The 27,166-nt window shown below is 48.8% G+C and overlaps 1 protein-coding gene across 4 annotated transcripts in view; it reads right to left on the bottom strand.

Moving 5' to 3' along the window:
• TRIO (trio Rho guanine nucleotide exchange factor) overlaps positions 1 to 27,166 on the bottom strand; it is a 372,133-nt gene that overhangs the window by 138,091 nt on the left and 206,876 nt on the right. For all 4 annotated transcript variants that reach the window (XM_060009655.1, XM_060009656.1, XM_060009659.1 and 1 more), the window contains exons 11-13: positions 19,752 to 19,943; positions 3,300 to 3,469; positions 2,103 to 2,277 (exon numbers count right to left, since the gene is read on the bottom strand). In XM_060009655.1, the coding sequence (XP_059865638.1) occupies positions 2,103 to 2,277; positions 3,300 to 3,469; positions 19,752 to 19,943 (537 nt within the window). The remainder of the gene's footprint in view (positions 1 to 2,102; positions 2,278 to 3,299; positions 3,470 to 19,751; positions 19,944 to 27,166) is intronic.

Here is a 27,166-nt window from a genome sequence, read left to right on the forward strand (position 1 = left end):
ACTTCTGATTGCTCTGTGTTTCTTGATCGAAACTATTCAGTAAGCAGCTAAGTCACCAGGAGCAATTCCTATGAAGTGGAGGTTGAGAGGAAGGCAGCCACGCTGGCTCTTCTGTTCATTCAGCGCTGCACCTTGACCCCGGCCAGCCCCCAATGATGCACCCTGACCCTTGCTGACCACCAATAATGTACTCTGACCCTGGATGCCCACCAATGATGCACCCTGACCCTGGCTACCCCCCGATGATGAACCCTGACCCTGGCTACCCCCCGATGATGCGCCCGACCCTGGCTAGCCCCCGATGATGCGCCCTGACCCTGGCTACCCCCCGATGATGCGCCCTGACCCTGGCTACCCCCCGATGATGCACCCTGACCCTGGCTACCCCACAATGATGCGCCCTGACCCTGGCTACCCCCCGATGATGAACCCTGACTCTGGCTACCCTCCGATGATGCGCCCTGACCCTGGCTACCCCCCGATGATGCGCCCTGACCCTGGCTACCCCCCGATGATGTGCCCTGACCCTGGTTACCCCGCGATGATGTGGCCGACCCTGGCTACCCACCAATGATGCACCGTGACCCTGGCTACCCCCCGATGATGCGCCCGACCCTGGCTACCCACCAATGATGCACCGTGACCCTGGCTACCCCCCGATGATGCGCCCGACCCTGGCTACCCACCAATGATGCACCGTGACCCTGGCTACCCCCAAACGCTGCAAACTGGCAGCTGTGGCGCGGCACCGTGAATTGAGACCAGCGCACCTCTTCTTCATGTGGCTCCACGTGGATGGGAAGGTTAAGACCAGAGCCCTTGAGTAGCTGTTACCAGGCAACGTGTGCAGGGTTTGACTCCTTTCTTGTCATCAACCAGTGATGACAATGAAACAGCCAAGATGGCCTTTCTTTAATGAAAACACTGATGGAAGTTTAGACAAGCAGGCAACCAAAGGCCCCTGTGAGAGGCACACACACCAAACCACCACTCGGGGCGGGACCGAGGGACGAGCTCCAAGGCCCACTTCGGGCAGACGGTCCCCCTGAGCTGCGGCAGCCCTGCCATCCCTCTGCCTTCGGTGGCGCCTCGGTCCGGACCCCACTGCCCTCAAGGCCCTGTTCCGAACGCAGGACAAGTGATAGATATGGAGACAGCAGGCTCTACAGATTCTGGCCGCCAGGCACGGGCCACCTGGGGTGCCTGGAGGTATCTGGACAGGCAGCAGGTCCCTGCCAGCAGCGGCATGAAGCCCACTGGCTCCAGGAAGCCAGGCTCACCCACGGAGTTTTGGTTCCTTTTATCATATTTCACACACAGATTCAGCGTCATCCAATTATACTTACTTCTGCTTGTACTTCACCAAGTTCAAAAATAAAAGATCTTGCCTGGCAGAGAATTAAGAACCGCCCTCTTAAGAAACCTGTCCTTCTTTCTCCCAGTCACAAATAAGGTGCAAAAGTCAATTTTTTAGGTAAGAATTACAGATCGCCTGAGAACACTTCTGTGAAGAAGAAGAAAAAGAAAAGAAACCTGTCCTCTTTCTCCTAGTCACATATAAGGTGCAAAAGTCAATCTTTTAGGTAAGAATCACAGATCGCCTAAGAACACTTCTGTGGGGAAAAAATGGGGTTTCCTGGGACGTACCAGCTTATGACCACAGGTTCTGGGAACACTCACCCTTGAAGGGAGAGGAATGGCGGGGGGGAGGGAAGGGGGAGGAAGAGCATCACTGCCCTGAGCTTGCGCTTCTGCTTCCAGGACAAGGGGACTGCTTTGAGGGGTCCAATCAAGGATGAACAAGCCCAGGTGACAAGGTGGCCCTGTTTGTAGAAGCCCTGCCTGGATCCACTCTCAAAGCTCGCTCACGTTGCTGTCCTGCTGTGTGGTGTCTGTCCTGCTGCCCACCTGCCTGCCCCAGAGCCAGGCCCCATCTCCCAGGGCCGAGCTGGGAGGAGCCGCTCTTTCCCTCCCCCTCCCCACTCCCCTCCCCTCCCCCTCCCCCTCCCAGCGCAGAGGCTGGGGCAGTAGGCGAGGGGCAGAGGAGGGGTGCTGGAGCTCTGGGAGCAGGCCCGGGTGGGCGGGGCAGGGGGGACACTCACGTCGATGGCGTCCCTCTCAAAGATGCGCAGCTGCAGGAAGAGCTCGAGCTTGATCTTGCGCTCCTGGAAGAGCTCCTCCATCTGCGCCTGGGCCTCGTCCAGCTGCTGCAGCACCGTCTCGATGTGGCTGATGGAGCTGTTGTGTGGGGTCTTGTTGCTGGAGATGGCGGAGTCCCTGAGAAGGGGCGGAGAGGGACAAACAGGAACTGGATGGGAGAGTCTCACCCTGCCGGAGGCCAGAACTGGCGGCTGGGGCCTCGGGGAAGAAGCCGGCGGGAAGCGGGACTGCCCCGCTCGGAACACGGAATAAGCCGCCCCTCCCGCCAGACAAGCCGGGCCTTCCTCCCTGGATCTCAGCATATGCTGAGGAACTCCTTCCGCACTTTTTCACAGCCCCTCTCTTAGAAGAAGGCTAACAGTCACGTGAATCATGTCGTAGAGTTTCATCTTTAGCCACTTTTCTCCGTAAGTAGAGAACAGATGGCATCCGTTCACTACAAAGGGTGGAGCCACGTCAGCTGTGGGGTTAAGCTGTAATGCAGCCAACTGAGCCTTCGTCGAGGAAGTCTGCCGGACTCTCAGAAAAGCGAGCATCACGGGAAGTTGTCAGGGGCGATGAGATAAGCCACCCCGAGGGATCCAGCAGGGGCGCTCAATTTACCGGACAGTTCCCTGTGACCCAAGGACAGGGATATGCTCTCTGCCCCAGCCTGCCTCCCCACTTCCTGCCACTAGGAGCACCTGAGTGTCACCTGGTGTCACCCGAGGCCAGGCCTGCTGAGCCTGGAGTCTGAGAGGAGTGACGCCCACCTCACCGCAGAAAAGCAGGTTGCTCAGGGCCTGAAGGACGCGGCCCTGGGAGGTCTAAATTCATCTGGTTTGTAAAGAAATTTCAGTAATTTCTAGGTAGCTGTTAAAAGGAAATATTAATAAGACCTGAATCCTGGGGAGGCGTATTAGTCAATGCCATAATGAGAAAAATCATAAGAGTGAAAAACACTGTGAGAGAGAAAAAGAGAAAAGAAAAGAGAGAGAGTGATGTTGGTCTCCTTTGCATGCATGGTTGTTATTCGTTCTCTGCCTAGTTGGACAGAGGATTATAACTAATTGTTCCAAAAAGTGAGGGGGAGGGGAAGCCCCCCGCAGATCTCAGAGCGTCCGCGTGGGGACGGGGGACGGGGATGGGGCGTGGCCCACCTCAGCTGCTGGATGAGGTCCTCCCCTTCCTTGATCACGTTCACCGTCACCTGCAGGGTGGTCTGCTGCTGCTGCCCGAAGCGCTTGATGAGGTCTTGCACGGCCTCCACAGACTCGGCGTACACGTCGTCCAGCAGCTCCTTCTGCAGCTCCTCCAGCCATGTCCACAGCTGCGGGGACAGTGCTGTGAGCCCGGCCCTTCCTGCTTCCCTGGGGCTGGGGGGTCCGGGCCGGGAGGGGACCGGCGGCAGCGGTTCCCAGGGAGCTGAGAGGGAGGCGGGCAGCAGGGGGGCCGGCGGCCAGTGGGACACAGAGCAGGACGCGAAGTGAAGAAACAACCAGGCAGAGAGCCCGAGGGGACTGTCACAAAGGAGAGAAAGGAAAGGGGAGGGCAGCGACCATTCCCAGTCCTTCCCAGACCCAACCCAAGTGCAAGAGGAAACAGAAAAAAATCCCAACAGCTGGAACGTCTGCTAAACCTAACGGGCATTCTTCTATGCGTCTTCTGACTCTTACTTAGCAGAGGCATAGTTTTATTTTTAGCAAGAGCATGACAGTCCATTACTAATTATTAAACTGCTGCTCAGACAGGGGGCTTTACATCCCTCAAAAGGAAGGAAACATATAACGTGGTAAAATCAACCCGTCACCACGCCCGGCAGGAGATTCGGATGCGGCTCTTGCCAGGTCCCCACTCCCAACACAGGCCACGGTCAACCCGGACACAGGTCAGTCCTTCGATGACAGGAGTACATACGGGAAACACGTGATCACCTTCATTGCCATGACCATTAACAAGGTGTTCGCACACATGGATAGGCAAAGACAACTTGGGACAAGGACTGCTTCCAGCCTGGCGGGGACAGAGCACCTCGACCGCTTCTGGGAAGCCCACTGCCTCTTCCAGGTCCCTGGGTAGCCATTCAGTGAACTGAAAGGACAATTAATTAAACTGAAAGGGCCCTGGTGGCTTGGGAGCGGTTTGTGCGTGGAGAAAAGGCTTCCTGCTTCCGCGGGGGATGGAATAATCACCTCCCGTACGGTAAGGTATGTGTACATTACAGACGGCTGCCCAAGCTGCGGGGAGAGAGGGGGCCCCGACACTGCCGGCCACGTGGCCTCGCGGCTGACACAGCACCACTGCTTTACCGAGGCCTGACGGACACAGAAGAAACGGCACGAGTTTAAAATACTTTGATATTTGTTAAGTTTGGACACATGTAAACCCATGAAAAGATCAACGCTATCAAGACACTGACGAGCTCCATCACCCCAAGAGTCTTCCTGTGCCCCTGGTAATCCCTCCCTCTGTCTTCCTTCCAGGCGATCACCAGCCTGCTTTCTGCCACTACAGATTAGCTTGCATTTTCTAAAAAAAGAATTACATTCACGGAATCATATAGTAGGTCCTCTTTTTTTTTTGGTCCGGCTTCTTTCCGCATAATTATTTTGAGATTTCATCCATACTACTGCGTGTATCAACAGTTCTCTCCTCTTTGTTACTGAGTAATATTCCATTCTGTGTCGACGCCACAATTTATCCACTCAGATGTTGACGACATCTGGGTTGTTTTCAGTTTGGGGCCATTACAAACACAGCCGCTATGCACACTGGTGTTTAGTCTCCGTATGCACCTGTGCTTTCCTTTCTTGTAGGTACACATCTAGGTGCAGAGCAGTTGGATCATATGGTAGGTGTATGTTTAACTTTTTAACAAAATGCCAAACTGTTTTCCAAAGTGGCTCATTTCACATTCCCCGACCCTGCTGCCCCCCACAGCGTCTTGAGAGCTCCAATCCCGCCACATCATTACGGATACCAACGTGGTCGGTCTTTTTAATTGTAGCCATTCAAAATGAGGGGTATCTCATTATGGTTTTAATCAGCAATTCCCTAACGACTAATGATGGCAAATCCAAGCTAACCTTTCAAGAGTTCTTTTGTTGTTAAACATGTATTCAGGTGAAAACAAAGTCTTGCCAGCTGGCTCTTGTTAGGTCAATAAGTATTTAAATAGGGCAGGTAAATTTAAAATCAAGGCGAGTGCTGGCAAAGAACTTACTTTTAGTCAAGTACTTGGGGTCCTAAGAGTTAATTTTACTAAAAATGTTAAAATGTCAACTTGAATCATATTATTTACCCACCTCTGTAAGATATCAAATTTCATACAATCCAAGGATTTTAATTATAGGCATTTTAGACGGAGGCTGGTTCACCTCTGTGATCTTACAGATTAAGGAAAAGAGGCCATAGGTGATGAAGTGACCTGAACAACATGGGCAAACCTATTAGCAGCGCCAACCTATGCGCAAAGTCAGTACGGTATCAGAAAGGAGGCCTCCAGACCTGGTCACACTTCACATTGATACCGCATTTCAACATGAAAAAACGCCATTCATCAACAGACCAAATAGGGACTGATACCTTGCACATCTATTAAGGGTCCAATCAATAACATACCCCTGTTTTTCATTTTGTTTTGTTTTGTGCTCTAAATTCCCATGAAACTGGTTGCTGCAGTTATAAATAATAGGAAGGATGAAAGCATTACGACCATAAAGAATCTCCCAATTTGCTCTCATATTTCCCACGAAAAATCTTCCATGGGAAGGTGATCATTTCACAATATATAGGAGTACTGAATCCTTATGCCGTAAACCTGAAACTAATAATATGTCAATTATATCTCAATTAAAAAGTGTTTTATCCACAAATAATTAAGAAACACTTTTCTTGTAATATGGAATAACGATTACGAGGCGTGGGTTCTGAAGCCAGATTGCCCGAGTTCAAATCCTGACTTAACATTTCCTAGGGTGTGACCTAGGGCAACTTCCCTGGATCCATGTCTCGGCATTCTCATCTGTAAAATGGACATGGTAATAATGCCTACTCCAGGGAGTTACTGAGAAGATTCAACAAGACGATACATATTTCTTCAAAATAACATATGTTAGCCACTATTATAGTTTTGTTCTTGTAAGAGAAATTTTGATAATAAGAATCATAAAGTTTTTAGAAGTGTTCTTTCTCTGGGTATTTTTCAAAACACATCCAAGTTCCAACCAACTGTTCAAAATATGTCACTTAGTCTGGTAAACTTAATACCGTGCCGCATTTAAATCTTTTACACCTAAAAACAGTGCAGTACGAGGGAAAAGGTGCTGGAATTAGTCCAGATCCTACAGAACTCTCTTCCCACTGGTTCTGGGGAAAGTGCCACGAGTATGTGTGGGTCAAACCCTTTCCTTTCTTCCTGGTAAGTTCTGAAAGAACTAGCTAATTCCTTCAAGAGCCTGGACATCTTGACACGCATCCACGGTGGAGGGTGCACACCGCCCTCCAGCGGAGTCAGGGAAGGGCCCAGCTCTGGAGGGGTTCACGCAGTTGAAAAGGGAAAAAAAACTGAGGTAGAAGGAGCGAGACTACATTAAAATCCATGATTAAAACGCCCAAAGTTCCTCTGCCCCTTTAGAATTCCTCTGTCGGGTCCTACAGGAAATATTCTCATTCATTTTGGAGGAAAAAGGCTCAGAGAAAGGTCATTTCCAATGCCAACCGATGATGAATTGATGCATATCATAATACAATATGAGTCAGACAAAGTCTATTTTTAACCTTTCGAAGTGGTACACGTGACGCCCAAAATAACGTCTGAATAAAGGAATGAGAAATAGTCTCTAGGATGCCTGTGAAATTTTTACCATAGGCTTCCTGAGGGTGAAAAAAATTGCACTTCTGGGCATGCTGTTAATTTACAATGAAAAGATAAATCTTTGCCCGACAATGAGAGAGGAGTTGTATCTTATCCAAGTCCTCAGCAGCATGAAATCCACTTCTAAGAGAACTGTGCCCACAGCCAGGTGACGGCCAGGCAGCCGGAGTTAGGCAACGCTGTCCCTAGAGGCCACCCGAGCTGTGGCCAGGAGCGCTCCACGCAGGAGAACTTGAACCCAGCCCAGAATGGGGTGCAGGTGCGTACAGACTTGGGTCACAGTCCAGGATCCAGAGAGAAGGCTGGTTTAGAAAGACCCATGGAGTTCTTGGAAGAAAACTCCTGTGATAAGCTGTGGGAGAGCCTGGTCCTGGATCGAGCATCTGCTGTGTCTGACCCCTGTGCGTCCCCTATCCCAGTCCCTTCCCCCACACCGCCTGTCCTGGGTGGAGCCTAAAGAAGGAGCCGAAGCTCTGCTGGGAGAAAGCCCCTGCAAAAGCCCTTTGCTTGCTAGAGAGGTCTCCGAGAGGAACTCACTGGGGTGGGAGATCCCAGGAAAGCACTGAGTCTCCAGCTGGTTCAGTGGGTGGTCAGATGGGAGCCCCGAGATTTGGGGGCTGCTCTAGCTGCAACCGCTCCCAAGATGCACTGTCTGAACGCAGGCTACCAGCCTGGTCCATCTGGAGGTAGGAGCGCAACACACCAGCTGGGGGGTCCTTATCCCCCATGTGACCTTGGGAAAAGTCCTTGGAGTTCTCTGCCTTCAGTTTTCTCATCTGTGAAATGGGATCATTTTACCATGAGTTTGAGAATCAAGTGAGAGGACCACAAATGTGTGGCAGTGCTCAATTACCACAAGCACTTTGTGAACAGAAGCTACCACCACTGGTGTCCCTTTCCCTACTCTTGTTCTTGACAATCATTCAGGTACCAGTGGGGAAGTGTAAAAGCCGGGAGCAGGGACTTCCCTGGCGGTCCAGTGGTAAAGAATCCGCCTTACAGTGCAGGGGACGTGGGCTGGATCCCTGGTCAGGGAACTAAGATCCCACATGCCGTGGGGCAACTAAGCCCGCGTGCTGCAAACTACAGAGCCCATGCGTTCTGAAGCCCGCACGCCACAACTACAGAGCCCATGCGCCCTGGAGCCTGCGCGCCACACCTGAGAGAGAACCCGCACGCCACAACTAGAGAGAAGCCCGAGCGCCGCAGCGAAAGATCCCGCCTGCCGCAACTAAGACCTGACACAGCCCAAAATAAAAAATAAATTGAAAAAAAAAAAAAAAAGCCAGGAACAGAAGCAGGCGGCAACTTGCAGGGCAACTTGCAGGGGGAATTCCAGAGGGCACCTGCTATGAGCACAGAACATGATTCCGTTTCAGGCAGAGGAAGCAGGGATCAAAGGGGAACCGCTCCAGCCACGAACAGCACGTTCTTTAGCCTGAAATGACCAACTGTGATTCTGGGGCACATGCCTGTCACCTGACTGAGGAGTAAGGGTTTCAGGAGTACCAATTATTCTTGGATGGGTGATAAAAGATCCCTTAGTATGATGAAATGAAATGTATGAAGGATGTATGGAGCGAGGGGCAGAGGGCAAATAAAGTCAGTATCATGAAGTAATACCAAGGCAAGTATGTGTAAGGGGGGACAGAAAAGGAGGACACCCCAGGAGCATGGCAAGGGCAGCCCACACATTAAGGAGGGACACCATTAAGGGGGGCATCGGGCTCTGCAGTGGAAGCGAGGACAAGGTGAGGCACAGGTGACACGGCTGGGCCCACGGCCGACTCGGACATCGGGGCAGTGCCAGAACCTCAGCCTCCCAGGTATTTAGATGAAGTCTAATTCGCTAAAAACAGATGTTGAGATGTAGAATTTTAAACCTTCTTTTCATTCCACCCCATCCCCAGCGGGTAAGACACTCCCTCCAGCAGCTGTCGCTCCCTGAGGCATCAAGTTGGGGGAAAGTGCCTCGCCACCCAGGGTCGTTCTGAGCACAACCCTGTCTCCCCGGAACAGTATGCAGCTGGTCCAAGTGTACTTCCTCTTGTGCTCTTCAAATCTCCGGAGACAGTGCCTGTTCCTGCAGACCGGCCTCCCTCTCCGGAGACCAACACGTTATTCCCTGCGCTCGGCCAGCTCTGGCAGCACCAGCTGTCTCTCCTCTGAACTCCCCGCCCCCCAATTCGGGGGCTGAAGCACTGAAGGCAGCAGCGAGATACGTCACCCTGGGGGAGGAATTATTGCGGACACTGTCCATCAACACAGGTAGGAACGTTCTTTGTTTAACACATGCTGCTGCCACCTATGTGGCTTATGTTACCTCTGTAACCCGCCCACTTCTGATTCAAAACAGACTCATGAATCGAAACCCATGAATGAAATTTCTGTCATAGGTTTGGACTTCTTCTTGCCGGGATCTTTTCTGATTCTATTTTATTATCTGATATATCTGGCAGCCCCTGGTCTAGACTTTGATCAACTTGCCCTCCGTGCCAATCCACGCACTCACAGGCCTCGTGCTTAGAGACAGAGGTCTGCAGTGCAAACAACCTCCAGCCCCGCTGAGGTCATCCACTAGCCAACACTCCCACTGCCAGCCTTGGCTGCAAGCCTTTTAACGCAGCCACGATTAGTTCTGCTTCAGCACCGAGCCTGTCCTGGCTTTATCGCAATTTGACCACTTTCAAGACAAAATGCTCTCAACACAACAAAGGCAAGTTTTCAGGGTGCCTGGACTTGGATGTACAATCTCTCCAGATGTCCCAGATGGACGCAAAAGTTCTGAATAGGTGGGTGGAGGCAGTTCAAAGACATGGCAACCGCACAGGCTGCTCCCCTGCAGCAGGTGACACCAGGGATTAAAACCATCTGTCTGTGGGGCCTCAGGTCCACCTGGGATGACTGGTCTACCCCCTCCCATCACCCCCTTCATCAGAAAGCTGATCCGATTGTGGGTGTGGGCTGGAAATGACTTCCTCATTCACAGGCAGGGTATGAGCAATGTCTTCCCATCACAAACACTTTCTTCCTGGCATGGTCTACTCAGAGATCAGTATGGGAGGATAAGGACAGTCTTGGTCTTGTGTTAACTGACACCCTCAACTGATTCTTTTTCACAGTGATTCAGCCCATATCTTCCTGTCTGTGTACAAATTAAATGTCAAATACTTGGCTAAATGCTCACTAATTCCACTGCATACTCTTCATCCAATCAGAAACCTAGTAAAGAATGAAGTAAAGTTCACATGGCATAACTTGTTCATTCACTTCTTCCCTTTTAAAAGGCAGTTTAGAAACTGTCTTTTCTAGAACTCTGCTTAGGAGTGACCTCAACCTGAGTAATATGTGAAATCTACCTTCTTAAGAAGGCCTTCTGGCATCCCTTCCTTTCCCCACAGTTCCTCAGACAGCAATACACCAAATCTGGTGAACTAACTAGCAAGTTCTTTCACTACCCAGGGATCTAATGTGTCTTGGAATACGGACTTGAAATCATTTAGGAGAAATAAGTTCGTTCTTAGAAAAATCTTCACCCATTTTGGTCATCAACTTGTATCCATCAACATCCTGGGCCCCAAGCAGAAAGCCCGACCCTTCCTTGATCTTGTGGTTCTGCAGTTTGTGCTTTATAAAAAGGAAGAGAAAACAAACAACAACAAAACCAAAAAAGGCTTTTCAGTCCCTGTAGGCCCAGCTTACCTAGAACTTTTAAGCTTTCTGACAAAACATTGCTGGTGATCAATCTTTCTACCGCTTATTCAATAAGAACAATAAACAGTAACAAATAGTACACGACAGAAATACACATGGATAGTTTACTCCTCTCAATTAACCAAAGCCCTATCACATTTAGTTTATGAAGCTGAGTATCAAAATATTAAAATGCCCTCTAAAAAGAAGTCTAACAAGTAAACAAGATTACACATACATCCATTTTCAGCTGGGCATTTTAAGACCTAACGTTGTATTCCCTGAACTTCTGTACAAGTGCCTCACCTCCTCGTTACATTAACTGAGGCCAATCTACAAACAACTAATTAAAGCGTATGTTTGCGACTCTCCGTTTAAAAGCAGACATTTAGACTCTCCCTTCAATAAGAAATGATAAAATCTGGAGTTAGTGCACAGGGATATACATTTAGTCCCCACTGTAACAGTGAGTTACAAATAAAGATAAGACAGTATATTATTAATTCATTCATTTAATAATCATCTACTAAGTGACTATTCTCTGTCAGGTATATTAGAGTTCTGTACAGTTTTACACACTAACTTCTAATTTCTCTCTTGATCTAAAAATTTTCTCTGCCTCAAAATATTGGGTCGATAAGAAGAAACAGAAACTTCATGAATTTAAACCAGTTTTAAACCATTCTCTAGGGGAAAAAAAAAAGCTTTACATGAATTAAACTAAACTGACAAAAGGATTTTCCTTTTAGATAATAACATCCCTCTTCCCCACTGGCCAACCCAAATGTTTTACACGTATTTACTTGGTGAAAAAATTCATTTATTTTGCAGCTTTGGCTGGGAACAAAATAGTTAGTGATGTGAACAAAGCAATGTATGCCAATGTGACAGAACCATGAGCAAAGATTCTCTGTAACAGCCTCCTCTGCCCTGAGTCAATGCAGCGCTGGAGCTGTGCACCCAGCAAGGCTCTGACTGCTGATCTGAAGGGTCAGAGTGAGGCGCTCACCCTGAGAAAGGGCAACAGAAGCAGATTAAGCAGTTCCTGTTGCTCAAAGATGAGTAAGGAAGGTATCAGGATTATACCCAAGTATTCATACCCAGGTATTTATTATACCTCTGTGTCTTATAGTTAAATCATTTGTCGAGTAACAAGGCAGGTGAGGAGGAAAAACAAGGACATTTATTGGCAGCTAGGATGGTGAGTGTGTAATTGCATCCAATTGGTCCACAGCCCACAGAGATGCTGTTATTCCCAATTCTGCAGAGAGAGAGCTGAGGCACCACAGAGCAGCCTGTCCCAGATCACTCAGCCAGTTAAGTAAGGGGATGTGCTATACTATAGTATACTTTAATTATTTTAATAAAGATGATATTTTTACAGAAAGAAAGCATAAATGATTAGATCTATTTTTTCGGATATTCCCACCTATGGGAAGACCACCTTTTTTTTTTTTTTAAATACCAGATACCACAATCTATGTGAAGGCATAATTGCCAAAGCAGTAGGTAGCAACTGAATGTTGACTTTGAAACCAAAGTCAAATCCAATGCTCAGTCTTGCAAGGGGCGATGATGTAGTGGACGGTTCTAGGCCCTGAGTTTCCCTCTTGCTTCCTCTGGCTTGTGGCCATTTAATTGCTCGTTTCTGTCTACATCAGATAAACAAGCTAAAGAAATCAGACATTTAAGAGTGTATTTAGAGAGTTCATCTAAGGAATTGAATATTAACATAAAAATTATCGAGATGTGATCATAGAAGGTAAACATTACTTCCTAAAATATTATGCATCTGATCTTAACCTTTCCCACTGGACTTCTGAGATGTTAAAGAGCGAGGTCACTCATACGTTGCTGCTGGGAGTGTAAAATGGTACAGGCATTCTGGAAAAGTCTGGCAGTTTAATGTGTTTGGTAAACACATTAAAACAATGTGTTTACCAAAGGACCTGCCAGTTGTACTCTTGGGCATTTATCCCAGAGACATGAAAACTTAAGTTCACGCGAAAACCTGTACATGAAGGTCCACAGCTTCTCTGTTTGGAAAAGCCAAAACTTGACAATATCCCAACGGTCTTTTAAAGGGTAAATAGTTAAGAAACTGTGATACAGCCAAACCATGAAATACTACTCAGCAATAAAGTACTGACACACGCAACAACAGGCATGGGTCTCGGGAATTTTGCTGAGTAGAAAAAGCCAATCTCAAAAAGGTACATATTGTATGATTCCATTTATGGAACATTTTTGAAGTACAGTTATAGAGATGGAGAACAACAGACTAGTGGTTGCCAGGGGTTGGAGGTTAGGGGGTAGGGGTCAGGCATGGGTGTAAGGAGGCGGCAGAAGGGAGCCCGCTGGTGATGGGATGATGCTGCATGACTCTGTACATTCAAAGTGGTGGTGGTTACACGAATCTACACACGATAAAATCTCACGAAGCTAAGCATGGGTGCGCACGCGAACACATACACACACACACACGTGAGTGCATGCACTGCACACCGGGGGAAGCAGAATCTAGGAATAAGCTCTGGGGAACGTGGCAAAGCCACTTTCCTGCTTTGACAGTGCACGTGGTTATGCGAGATGACTCCTGGGGGGAGGCTGGGAGAAGGGTGCAGGGACCTCCTTGTCTGTTTCTTTTTTTCCCAACTTTCAGGGATTATAAATATTTGAAAATAAAAAGTATTTTTTAAAAAAGCTGGGAAATATGTTTAAAGGTATCACCCATACATAGGAATGCACAAAAAACCAAATCATTTTAGAGAATAGAGAGAGATGAGTCATCAGTAAAATCCAGCTGAGAAGGTCAAAATAAAAGGCTTGAAAGTTGGAAGCCAAATTTTAGAGATCTTTGCACAGGAGACAGAAGGGATCTGGAAGAATCTGATGCTGAGAGGCTGGGATCACCCCGAGGAGGCCTGTGACCCCTCCCCTTCCGAGAGTCGTGCAGAACAGAAACAGGGCTTCTCTGGAAAGCTAGGTGTCCTGAACGGGGCTGCATCACGACTGCCAATGACCACGAGATCCATCAGAGAGCAGCTGGTCTACATGGGCAGCATCAGCTACCTGTAGTCAAGTTTCCTGAATTAGTTTACCCGGCAGATGCCTGACTGGTTGGTTCTCTGGCTCCACAGGGGAAGAAGAGAAAAGGAATCCGGGCCCTTTGAGTGGTGGCTGGTTGAAAAGGCACTGGGTATGTTTTCAAACTCAGTGAGGATGGCAGGAGACGCAGCTGGGGAGCTCCACACCTGCAGGAGAGGAGCGGTGAGCCCGCTTCCTCGTAACCCTGCACCCACTACAGGGCAAGATCCGGATGGCACTCTCCCTGCTCCCCGGGGAGAGCCGGGCGCTGGCCGAGTGTAAAGAGAGAGATCTGCCTGCCTTGAGCTATTTGTAATGAGGTGGATGGACCTAGAGTCTGTCATACAGAGTGAAGTAAGTCAGAAAGAGAAAGACAAATACCGTGTGCTAACACATATATATGGAATTTAAGAAAAAAAAATGTCATGAAGAACCTAGGGGTAAGACAGGAATAAAGACGCAGACCTACTAGAGAATGGACTTGAGGACACGGGGCAGGGGGGGAGGGTAAGCTGTGACAAAGCGAGAGAGTGGCATGGACATATATACACTACCAAATGTAAAATAGATAGCTAGTGGGAAGCAGCCACATAGCACAGGGAGATCAGTTCAGCGCTTGTGACCACCTAGAGGGGTGGGATAGGGAGGGGGGAGGGAGGGAGATGCAAGAGGGAAGAGCTATGGGAACATATGTATGTGTATAACTGATTCACTTTGTTATAAAGCAGAAACTAACACACCATTGTAAAGCAATTATACTCCAATAAAGATGTAAAAAAAAAAAAAAATGAAGCCAGGCTGGTATGCTGTGACCAACAAATCTCCAGGTGGTTGGGATGCCTTTATTTTTGACTTCTGAATAAAATGAAAGGTTCCTCTTTTCCCAGGCATTACCCCAAACAAAAATGTGTCCCAGTTCAGTGTGTAAGTTTGCAGAAGCAGAACCAAAAGGCTTCTTTACTTAACCCAGCAAGAATCACAGCCCCATTCAAATGGGAATGATCTTTCCTGGGAAACCATGGTTTCTGGGAATCAAGTGAAGAAAAACCAGCTCAAGGCCACTGAATCGATTCCAGAAATAAACTCTGGCTGAGAACTCCATGTCACCACCTGGTTGCCTCAAATAACCCACACATTTCCAAGGTAATTGTCAATTAACTCGGGACCTAATTTTGAGAATGAAGTTGAAGAGAACGAATGGATGAAAATAATTATGCCTTTGCTATATTTGAAAATGGAACTATGTCCCTCTGTCATTAAGTCTCAGAATGATGGGCTAGAAATAGACATCATTTGTTCCACAAGCTGACTGAGTATTTGCTAAGTCTGGGAGGCAGGCTACAAAGACAAGGGAGACAGGGTTCCAGCCTTCAAGTAGCTTAACCTCTATCAAGAGAAACCAACAGATGTCTAAAATACGTGATGCACAGAAGCAGAAGTATGTTCTTCCAGTGGTCATTCATTTTTATACCCCCTCCCCGTATGTTACAGGTGGCTTTGGGAGACACTTTGAAAGGAGTAAGTGAAAGAGTAAATGAACGAATTAACAAACAGTGCAAAGAGCATTCAAAAGGAAAGGAGGACAGGTAACAAAGGCCTAACAATGGGAGAATTATAATCAGAATGGAGGTGAATAAAATGCTAGAAACACTGAAGGGAAGGGAGGGATACAGGAGGACAAAAACTACAGGAGGACAAAATACAGGAGGACGAAAACTCTCCTAAAATAAAGTCAACATTCCTTCTAAATACTACAGTACTACTTCAAAGACATTAAAAAAAAAAAAAAGAGGACAGATTATCAGTCTTCGGGTTTTCTGAGAGGAGATTAAACATCTCATGGATTCTTTCCGAGAAAAAGAAAAAAAGAGGAAAGGGTCCCAGGATGCTTCCAAATCTGGGTTTAAGGGTGAAATTGGGCTGACATCTCTATCAACCACATTCTGTATTCAACCTCAAGATATAAAATATTTGCCACCCACGTGAAAATTCAGATGACCCTTGAACAAAGCGGGGTTAGGGGCACCGACCCTCAGCACAATCAAAAATCCATGTAGGATTTACAGTCAGCCCTCCGTATGTGCGAGGTTCCTCCACACCTGCGATTCTATACCCGCAGATCGTGTAGCGCCGTAGAGTTTACTACTGAAAAACGTCCACGTGTATGTGGACGTGTGCAGTTCAAACCCATGCTGTTCAAGAGTCAGCTGCGGGTTCCTCTTTCCTCTCTTCCCGGGAACAAGCATCTGCGTTCTGTCCTCCGGGGTAAGAGAGTAGAGCCCAAGGTCTCCATGCTGAACCTCAGTGCTTGGTCTGCAACGAGACTTAAAACCACCAACCTTCTCCCAGGTGTGATTCTTAAAAACAATTTCTGAGTCAACACTGAGCAGATCACCTTGACCTGGCACCTTTTCAAAGTTGGTTGTTAATGAGATCACCTTTGTATTACTTGCTCCTCAGAGAGCCAGAAATTTACTGCAAAAGAGAGGGCTAGAGGGCTACTCTCCGGAAAAAGTGAGTCTTAAAACCACTGCCGAACATCTGGGAGTGAGGAAGGTTAACCTCCGCGTCAGGGGAGCCTTCGACAGTTAACTTCTAAAAAGCTTCACGTATTTGCCTGAATGAAAAAGGCCACTTGCTTTTCCTATCTCCCTCCAAGTAATTTGAAATTGTATGATCTGCTTGAGAAAATTAATTCTGCTAACTTAAATCTTCTAGCACTTTTTCATTCATCTGATATGCTGAAATACTTAGTGACTTGATGCAAACACACATTTAATTAGCATGATTTCCTCCTCTTGGCCCTTCTCTCACATTTAATTTTGTTTAGGAACTCCCTGGGCGGTCCAGTGGTTAGGACTCCGCACTTCCACTCCAAGGGGCTCGGGTTCGATCCCTGGCTGGGGAACGAAGATCCCGCAGCCTGCACAGTCCAGCCAAAAAAATAAAGAAATAATAATAATAAAATACTTTTTTTTTAAAAAAAGGAGTTAATTTGGTTTCAAAACACATAATGAAATTTGTTCTAAATGAAGTTTTCTTTCAATAACAAGTTTCAAAACACAGCAACTGAAGAAGCCGTCCCTTCCTGCATAAAACCTACCAAGTATCCTGGTGGGTCTGAGGGCATTTGTGCAGCCCTGAGAAAGGAGAGCGAGGAAGATTCTGGGGCTGGTCAGGAAAAAATAAATCTACCAAGAAAATGGCTGAGGCTAAAAATGGAGTCCAAGCACATGGAGGGGAAGAATCAGACAATATTCCACGCCTGTGTGTGGCCAGCTCCCCTCAAGTCCTGCCCTCCCAGTCACCTGGGCATGTTGGTACCCCGCCTCCAACTGTCACCAAATCCTTCCCTGACCCGGGTCACTTCGGGGTCACATGAGATTAAGAGGAACCAAATCACAGTAAAATACCAGTTTCTCTGCTACCGTGCTGGTCTTCCATATAAAAAGGAAAGAATGAATGGACTGACAATTCTCCAGTTGTGAAGGTGAACCACTTAACCTTCAAAGCAGCTTTAAGCTCTCCTCAGTCTACAAACTTCACATATACTGAAGTTCCTACAGCGTAAGTCGAGAAAACAAAATGTATTTTCACTTTTCCATAAATTTCCAAGACTAGTGACAAAACAGACCCCATAGTTTACCAACTGGAATGCTTCTACTGTAAGATTTTTCCTTAGAAATGCTGCTGCTGTTACAGAAACCAGTGAACCCAAACGTAGCCTCCGGAGAGCAGCTTTCGTAAACGGCTTTCCTTCTAGTTTCCTTTAACGCCTGCTTTTGGAGAAGCATAACAAGGTTGAAAAGTCATAAATAATGCTTCATGGAAAGAGCCTCTCTTTGTCCTAACTGCAAGTTAAATCTTCATGAATCCTGCTAAAGAATATTCCTAAGGCCTGTGGCACAGACAAACATCAGGATACAAGCACTGGCTCTCGATCTCCAGACTCCAGGCCTGCCGCCACTGCTGCCCTTCCCCTCTGCTCAGTCTGTGAACGCTGCCCAGCGGCCTGTCCTTCCTCTTGGGCCCCTCCGGGCCCGCGGCGCTCCCTGCGGCCCGAATAAGGAACGCCAGCCCCCATACCCACCCACCGTGCCTCCCTCGGGAAGGTCTGGGCTGCCCAGAGCCCCTCGCCTGCTTTCTGTCTGTCACAGCTTAATGAACAAAGGCACAACCTGCTTTTTCACAGGCATCACCTTCTCTCCCTCTCGGCTAGGGTGTAAAAATGCGTAAGAGGAAGAGGAGGTGGCATACGAGTACTGATGGGAAAGAGAGGGTAACACACAGCTATACCAAAACAGGTGCTGTGACAGGTGTGTGTAAAGAAAGTTGTAGAGTGCAGGGGGAACAGCTGACTCTGCCTGGGGGAGTGAAGGGAAGCAGTACATCACTGCAGGGACCAGATCACGAGGATGAGGTGATTCAGGCTGGTGCTCCAGATACACACAAAATCTCTGATGGTTCAAAAGCAAGGGTGTGACCTAATCAAATTCACATGCCTTGGTGGCAGGGCTGCAGAGCCAGGGAGACTAGTCAGTGGTTGTGGCTTGATTCGAGCTGAGAGGGGAACTGGTGACACATGCACCCGTAATCAGAACTGCCATGGACCGATGTCCACTTAACGTGTCTCCTTGGGAGAAACAGTCTCTTTGTGAACACCGTGAAGTCTTTTTCAGTGGTGGCATTATTAAACCAGGAAAAGAAGCCACTCCTGGCAGTTTTCTATTCTGACAACTGTCCAGGGTCCACAAAGCACCAGCCCCTTTGCAGAAAGGGCTGCTCAGGGTCCCGGCCATTTGCCAAATATGCCCCCTACACTGTCTTCCTGGGCTCACGAAGTTTGAGTTGGAAGTGAAGATGGCTGTCCTGAAGCCAAACATTCAAGTCAAACGAGCAGGCTGGTGGGGGACTGACTGCCCAAGATCCCGGACCCGGTAGTGAAGCTCTTTCCCTTTAAACAATTTCATTGGTTCCTGATCTTGGATGCCTTTACACAAGGCAAGCCAGGCCTGGCCCCTTCCAAGTGTCTCTCAGAGTCTTACTCCTCCCAGATCCTTCTTCCTAGCCTGTTAACTACCGCCTTCATGTACTCAATCTCAAATAACCTAAAAGGGCCCCTCATTTCCAACTTATAAAGAACTGTCAAGTGAGAATTTTTTTCACCTTAGAAATAAGATGTAGTAAGTCGACATCTTAATTTGTAGTCCTACCGAAAACTTTACGTTTTATTATAAATCCTTCTATCTCAAAAGCGACGTAATAGTTTCTTCAATTGTAACTTTCTATGATTTTCTTTTTTTAAATTTTTACTTTATATTGGACTATGATTTTCATAAGAGTAACATATATGCAAAGTATAATTAATACCAACGTGTTTTCCATTTACCAAATAACACATTACCTCTTATCCTGAGACAAGTTTATCAGAACAGCATACCTATGACAGCAACGTGAATATTATTAAGGCCGTGCTGGCTTTGCTACGTTTAAATTCAACATTATGTAAATTGCACTGCTGCGAGTATCTGAGAGCAGCCGCACAGCCTGATAAAATCAGAAGGCAGCCAGGACTTCAGCCACATGACAGGCTAACAGACAGAAAGGAGGTCCCACAGCTCTGAGCCCAAAAGGCAGGTCGTCTATTTCTGCTACAATGGCTGTGCCCTGCCTCTCGCCAAGGACCCCCTTAGCTCCTGTCTTCCCCGCTCCCCTCCTGGTCCACAGCTCCCAGCCACGCCCTCCCTCACAGGTCTGCTCCCGGCAGATGCCACCCCCTGCAATGGCACGCGTGTGCCCGTGTGGCGAGGACTGCCAGCAAGGAGGCCAGCCCTGCCCCCACCAGCACAAACGGTCACCTCTGGTCCACTTTCTCACATCACGCCCATCCTCATTCCTCCCCGGAGTCCAGAGGCCCTTCCAGACGGGGCTCCGTCTCTGCCTCCGGATGCCTCACCTCTTTCACGTGGGTGTGAAAGGACACCGACATGTCCAGGAGGATCTTCCGCTGCTCAACTCGCCGAACAAAATCTTGTATCCGGTCCTCGAGCTGATGGGCGGCCTGATAGATCTCTTCCGGGTCACATTCCCCAGTCTGAGCCAGCTGTTCTGCTGCTTCTAGTAACTTATCCGCATTGGTGTATGTGTTCTGTGCAAGAGAACATTCAGAGACACAGAAGGTGAATAAAAGACAAACTGGCCAGGCTGGGAGCCATAATACACTGGAACAGAGTCAGCGTGTGATGTTCCTTTCTGTAAATCAAACAGAGAAAAGAGGAGGGGAAGAGATGATTTTAGGAGTTCAGAACATCTCCATGAGCAGCCTTTTCCATTCTCGTTTGAGGCTGTTAAACTCTGAACCTCACGGCAAAGCCCTTCCGTCTGAGGCAGTGATGGGGTATCTGGTAGGCAGCTGCTGGCCGTCTCGTGACTCATAAAGGGCTTTGGGCCTTTTGCTGCCGCGCAGCCAGAAGACAGCGCGTAGCCACAAATGCCTACCTCACTTTTCCTCCTGGTTTTATGACAGAGTGCAGAGTTCCAGTTTTGTGTCTTTCAGTATGATATGCCGCTTTAGGATAATTCCCCAAGATCAAGTGAAAAGTTACGTTGCAAACAAACACAAGCTGCTGCCTCTTTTCACATGTTTCTACTTATCAGTAATTCTGTGCTTATCTTTCCTCTACTTCGGGGGATACGTTTTTTAAAGAAAAAGGAAATAATAACTACAATGGCTATAAAGTAGCCAGAGAGCTGAGAGTTGAGTACCAATTGGGTGTCTAAAATACTCTGAAAATTACTGTTTTAATTCTTGATAAGCGAGGCTGCAAATGGCTTCCTCAAATCAACAGGTTTGTTAGAGACCCGACAGCGTTCGAGGGACCTGCTGGCCAGAGGGCTGCCGACGGGGACGGGGAGCAGTCCAGCCGGGTGGGGGACCTCAGTGCAGGAAAGAACAGAATTCAGGCCCCGAGAAGCCCAGAAGAGGCATGCGGCTCCCCGTGAGACACTGGCTGAGCCCTTCGTCCTTCTCCTTCCCCAGCATTTCAGCCCCACAGCCGAGCAGGGTCGGCACCGCATGGGTGAGATGGGGGTGGCTCCAGGTGTGCGAAGGCGCCCCTGTGGGGAGTCCGAGCCTGATGGGGCACAGGGTGCCCCTGCACTGGGAAGCCTCCCAGGTGGAGACTGGTGACCTCCAGGGGTATTAACCTACTAATAAGCCAATGCATCAGGATGATGAGAGGCGGGTTCCTCATTCTGGAGAAGGAGAATACTTGAGTCAACCCTGCAACACTGGACTGGAACTGGAGGATCCACGTAAGTTCACAGTTTTCAAGAGACACGTGTGTAAGTGCGCACGTACCCTCATGTCCCTCCCCCGCCCCCCATCCACCAAGAGGGCCTGGGAACAGCGATGGCCCAGCAGCACTAAGCATGGTAGCACCCAGATCTCCACTTGTAAGCACCATTCTGCTCTGGAGGGAACCAGGGCTCCGTGGAGAAATGGCGGACTCCAGGGTTGGGGTGAGACAAAGTACAAGATGAATCTGCGACATCTTACCGTGCCCCAAAGCAAGGAGAAGCCCAAGAACAATGTGGACAGGAGACAGAAGCCAGCTTGAGGAGGCGCATGCTGGCCAAACGAGGGACAATCTGAGCATCAGAGGGAACAGTGACAGCGATGGAGGATAAGCCGTCCACTCAACCGGAAACCAGGAGTCCCGACTGACACAGAAAGTGAAACTGGAGGATGGATGGCATAGTTATACAATTTCAAAGTACCTCCCCACAAAGTACTTGCTAATTACAAAGGGGGAACGACTCACTTTACAACGGAGACATCTGGCAGATACCACCTTAACCCAGGGATCAAAGTGGACACCACAGGTAACAGGACAGAGTAAACTGTGCAACCCTTGAAGGGACAGAGTTAGGAGGACACGGCAGCACTCCCGGGATACACCTGCCGAAGACGTATAACCAGAGTACAGGCATGAGGAAGCATCAAAAAACCCAGAGTGAGGGGCATTCTCCAAAACAACGGGCCTCAGAGTTTCCAAAATGCCATGTCACAGAAGTTAAGGAAGGACCAAGGAGCGACTCTAGGCTGAAGGACACTAAGATGTGACGACTAAATGTCACAGGTGGCTCTACACTGGATCCGTGAGCTATGAAGGACATGGTGGTCTGAGGGTTAGAAGGTAGCCATGTGTCAGTGTTAATTTCCTGATTTTGATGGCGGTATTACGGCTGTATAGCAGGATGTTGGTAGGAAACACACACTCGAGTCAACGGTTTAGCGTGGCGGGTAGGTTCTTTGTGCTGTATTTCCAACTCTTCTGCAAGTTTAAAAAAATTTTACAACAGAGTAACATTCAGTGTGATAAGTATGAGGTGATCTCAAAAATGACGCTGACACACGCTTAAAGAGCACGCGAGGCCCAAGCGTCAGGGTGGGGTGGGGTGGAGCGGCCCATCCTGGGCAGGCTCTGAGGGGGTACAGTGTCGACAGGGGATTTAAACGTGACAATAAAGACCAGCTGGAGGGCGGTCTGCTCTTCGTCACCAGCATAGGTCAATGGCTCCCTGCTCCAACTGTACCCCTGGCAGGAGCACTTACTGGGCGTGGGTCTAAGGGCCTCCCCCACACTGAGCTGTCTGATCCTAACCACAGCCCCTTTTACAGGTCAGAAGACTGAGGCCAGGAGGCCAATCTCAAGACTCAGAGGCCAAGGCTGGCAGGTGGTGAAGCGGGACGCATCCAGGCCTGCCTCAGGGGCCTGGGCTTTCAACAGCCCAGTGTATTGTTCAGCTCACCCCTCACAACGGTGGTTCACGCAGCCCTGCTTCACACGCTGCAGGGCTGACAGTCACCCCCTTCTCCCTGTCCCTCTGGAAAACCATCTTCAGGGGACTTTTCTTTCTTGGTACTATCCAAGTCTCACAAGAATGTTCTGCACTACTAACAAAGGATCCTTCAGAACTCCTAGAAATGATGGGAGAGACGTCAAAGAACCCCGTAAGACTGACCGACATGGCCAGACCCGGAAAATGTCTATGTGCACACTTTACAGAGTCTTTGAAATCATTACGTGGCCTCATCTGAAGAGCACAGTCATTCCCAATTTGACTGCAGAGCCTCAAAGCACAGTTAAAGGGTTTTGTATATATTCACCGTGACCCACCGGGAAGCTAAGCTGTCCTGACTCCTGCGCAGAGCAGACAGCGCACCTGCCCACTTCAAAAGAGCTCTGGAACAACAAAAGCACTTTTCAGAAAAGTCCACTCTCCGTCCTGCGCGACTCTGGCCAGCGGTGACTTTGTGACAAGAAGCCCTTCACGCAGATTATCAAACCACCTGGGAGATTCCGAAGGACAGGACAGAAAGACTGTCACGTCAGTACCTGGGTGTCGCCGTGGTGACCCACAGCCTCAGGCTGGATAGGATCAGCCCTCCTCGTGGCCAGACGAACGAGGGAGGAGTTAAACTAGGAATGAGAATCACAGCGAAGCGGTAACGATGAGGGATAAGGAAGCCATCGACGACGACACAAAAAGAAGCGACGGAAAATGTCGGGGCCACGAGGAGCCTCAGGGGGCCTCACAACCACACGCCGCGTGGATCCGGGATGGGGCCCCGAACAGGAGGAAAAGAAGGAAACCTGAACGAAGTACGGACTTCAGTTCATCAGTATTAGTTATTAATCCTAACAGTCTCGGTTCAATATTACATTCGTATAATATTATATATTATTAGTATGATATTAGATCAATATTAGCTTATTAATGATAACAAATGTACCGCACTAACGAACGGTGTGAGTTTTGATAACAGGGGAAACTGGGTGCAGGGTATGAGAATTCTCTGTATCATCTTCACCATTTTTGTGTGTGTGTGTGTGGTACGCGGGCCTCTCTCACTGTTGCGGCCTCTCCCATTGCGGAGCACAGGCTCCGGACGCGCAGGCTCAGTGGCCATGGCTCACGGGCCCAGCCGCTCCATGGCATGTGGGATCTTCCCGGACCGGGGCACGAACCCGTGTCCCCTGCATCGGCAGGCGGACTCTCAACCGCTGCGCCACCAGGGAAGCCCCACCATTTTTCTGTACATCTAAAAGTTGTCTAAGAAAGTTTATTAAAAAGATATGATGCTTATGTATGTACACACACACAGAGCAGATTTTTAAAGAACAGCCTTCACCTAGGGAACAGGTCCTGAGCACTGTCCACAGATTCTGTCACCTAGTCCAGCGGTCCCCAACCTTTGTGGCACCAGGGACCGGTTTCATGGAAGATGCTTTTTCCACAGACGGGGCCGGGCGATGGAGGGAGGATGGTCAGGCGGTCACGCTAGTGATGGGGGCGGCAGAGGAAGCTTCGCTCGCCTGCCCTCCACTCACCTCCCGTTCCTAACAGGCCGCAGACCGGTACCGCTTGCGGACCCCTGACCTAGTTCTTCCCTCCGGGGAGGCTGGCCTCTGGCCCCTCAGCGCAGCCCCTGGGCACAGAGAAAGCTCTCCTCACGATGGGCAGCTACCAGCCTCAAGGTTCCTGCTGGGCAGGTTCTGCATACACGTTGCCCCCAGAGGCCTCCGCTCATCAGAGGCCGCACAGTGAGGTGACATTCCTGGGGACGGTGGCTTTATGGGGATCCACGCTTCCCTGCGGGGCCTCCCAGGACCGTGCTCTGCAGCTCTGAGCAGAGGCACGACGGGGCCTCGGTGCTGGACGGAGCAGACAGCGTAGCACGCTGTACGCTGCACGTACACACCTGTTAAGAGCCGAGTCCTGTTCTCGCACCTATTGTCACTACAGCCGTGAAGCCGCTTCCCTCTCGAGTTTAGTAAGTGGATCTGCAGGTGACAGAGCCTCCCAACACATGCCAATTCTGAAGGCTTTCCGCCTCTTGGCCAGCAGGTAAAGACAGTTACAACAATCAACGTCCCAAAGGAAGAAGTGCATTGCTGAATGATCTGGGACACGAAACAGCACTCATTTCGTCTCACCTCTCATTTTACGCTTGAAGACCCTGAGCCAGTAGGAAGGTCTCCGTGGCTCTCCCTCGGCATAGCAGTAGGTGCTGCTGGAGCTAGGGTTAGCCCGCGGCCTGTCTGAAACCCAAGGCCAAGGCCTCCCTGTGCACAGAACCTACCCTGGATCCTCTGGCCATGGAAGAAATGGATCTCCGTGTGTTCATAAACATACGGATGAGAAACACTAGCTTTGGAGCACTTGCTCTGTGCCCCGAAGCAGCCTTGTGACAAGGACACGATTTCACTTCGACTTTATAAGCCAGAACACGGAGACAAAGAGGTGCAAAAACTCAGCCAGCAGTCAGGAGAGCTGGGACTGTCCCCAGAACAAAGGCCTCGGCCAGCGGTCCTCTCAGAAGGGAAGGCTGAGTCACTCAATCTTAGACTTACAGCAGGGAGGAGGCGTCAAGTAAAGGAGGCTGTTTTTGGGTCTAAAGAGACTGGAGTCCCTTCTTCCACCCACTGCCCTGTCCCCAGGGCATCTCCCCCGGGGCCCAGTTCCTGGTCCATGGGGTGGGGTACCAATCCCTGCAGCGAGGACTGAAGGAGATATACTGTAGGGCCAGGCCGGGGTGCGCCCAAAGAGTTTCCTTTTTTCTTGAGAAATAAATTAAAATTGCACAATGTCCTAGGTCTCAAGAAACAGAAGAGCCTTTCAAAGGAGGATCAGACCTTCTCTCCCTACCACCCACAGCAGCTACAGCCTGGGTCTTACGCCAGATGGCCAGAGGCTATATTTAGAAACTGGTTAAAAAAAAAAAAAAAAGATGGGTTTTCTTGATCTTAGGAAAGGAGGAAAACACAAGCATGTCACGCCTGAATTTCGGGTGTGCCGAAAGCGCCCACATGCTGTGCTCAGAGCATCCTCCCTGCAAAAGATGAGTGAGCTCAGGAGAGACCCCGGGGGTTAGAGAATTGGCCTGATTAGCTTCTGAAAATCCAGAATGAATGGTTAAGGGCTCCTGCTTTCCCGAATGCCACACTTCTTTATCCTGGAAGACACGTTAATTATATCGCACACAAAAAAAGTTACTGACAGAAATGGCTTCCTGGAGAACAACTTTGAGATGTTTACATCTTTGGAAGGTGATTTGAATCCCAGGGGACAAGCAGACATGAGAGAAGGCACCTACGGGAAGATGCTATGCCAGAGATGTATTGACTCCTATTAGAGACATGTTCTGTGCTCTCAAAACCAGCTTCTTCCTCGAACCAGAATTTTCTCAGCTTTCCTGGCTGCTGTACTCATAGCTTTTTAAATCTAAAAAGGGACGTTAAACTTGGACAATTATTTAGAAGGTAGAAGAGCAGGTGACTGTCAAAGAGCACCTTCCTTTCCCAGTCATTTGCAAAAAGCCTCACGTGGAAAGCATTGTTCATTTCTTTTTTAAAGCTCCTGCGTGAACGTGCAACGTGGCTGCATCTGCCGCGCTCTAGAAATTCATCAGCATGGCGTCACTGGATAGGATCTATCTACTCAACAATCTGTATGACATACAGAAGGAATGATCTTCAGATTAGTCACGAGGGGGTTCTCGGGTCTGCCGAACCGTGTGCAGAAATGGTCCAACGCTTCCTGATGTGGCTCTAGCAGTGTCTGAAACAGCTGAGACCAGGGGCCTCGCAGCGAAGTCGAGGGCCTGCAGAAGTCACGCCGGCTGCACAGCTCGCTGCCGCCAAGGACACAAGAGGCTCTTTTCGGGTTCCCCCTTCTCAGAACACTAGAACCGTTCTACACAATAATCTATGTTTAGTAGGTTTTAAATGAATTCAACCAGAAGACTTTTGACACTTCGTTTCTGAATCTCTGTCATGTTACTTTACCATGTCATGTTTTGAAGAAGCTGACTTTAAGAAAAATTCATTAAATAAACTGCTAATTCAATATCTTGAAACTAAAGATTGTCTAGAGACAATTTAGAATTCATTTTACAAAGGACCCTTCAAAACACAACCCCAAGACACACACTAACTCACCTTAAACTTAACTATGAAAAAGAAATTTCTTTTCCCTAAATCCAAAATGTGTTTTACCTTTGTGAGTACGTTTCAGAAAATGAGAAAAGGCTCTTTATTAAGCACTAAAGATGCCTCTCTGTTCCTGTTTTTAAGGTGCCTCCAAAGGCCATTCTGTCCAAAACATACATACATCTAAAGCATGACCGTAGATCTCCCTCTGCCGTAGGACTTGTATTATACTTTGTTTTGACAGAAAGCTATCGAAGACGGGAGGGTAGAGAAGGAAAGGTGGGGAAGGCATTCCCTCCAGTGGCCTCGCCCCCTGCCTGAGAGCAAGACTGACGTCGTCTTCTCTGGGAAGAAGCAGACAGCTTTCCATGAA

This window comes from Delphinus delphis, chromosome 3, assembly GCF_949987515.2.
Source record: "Delphinus delphis chromosome 3, mDelDel1.2, whole genome shotgun sequence".
NCBI classification, from domain to species: Eukaryota; Metazoa; Chordata; class Mammalia; order Artiodactyla; family Delphinidae; genus Delphinus; species Delphinus delphis.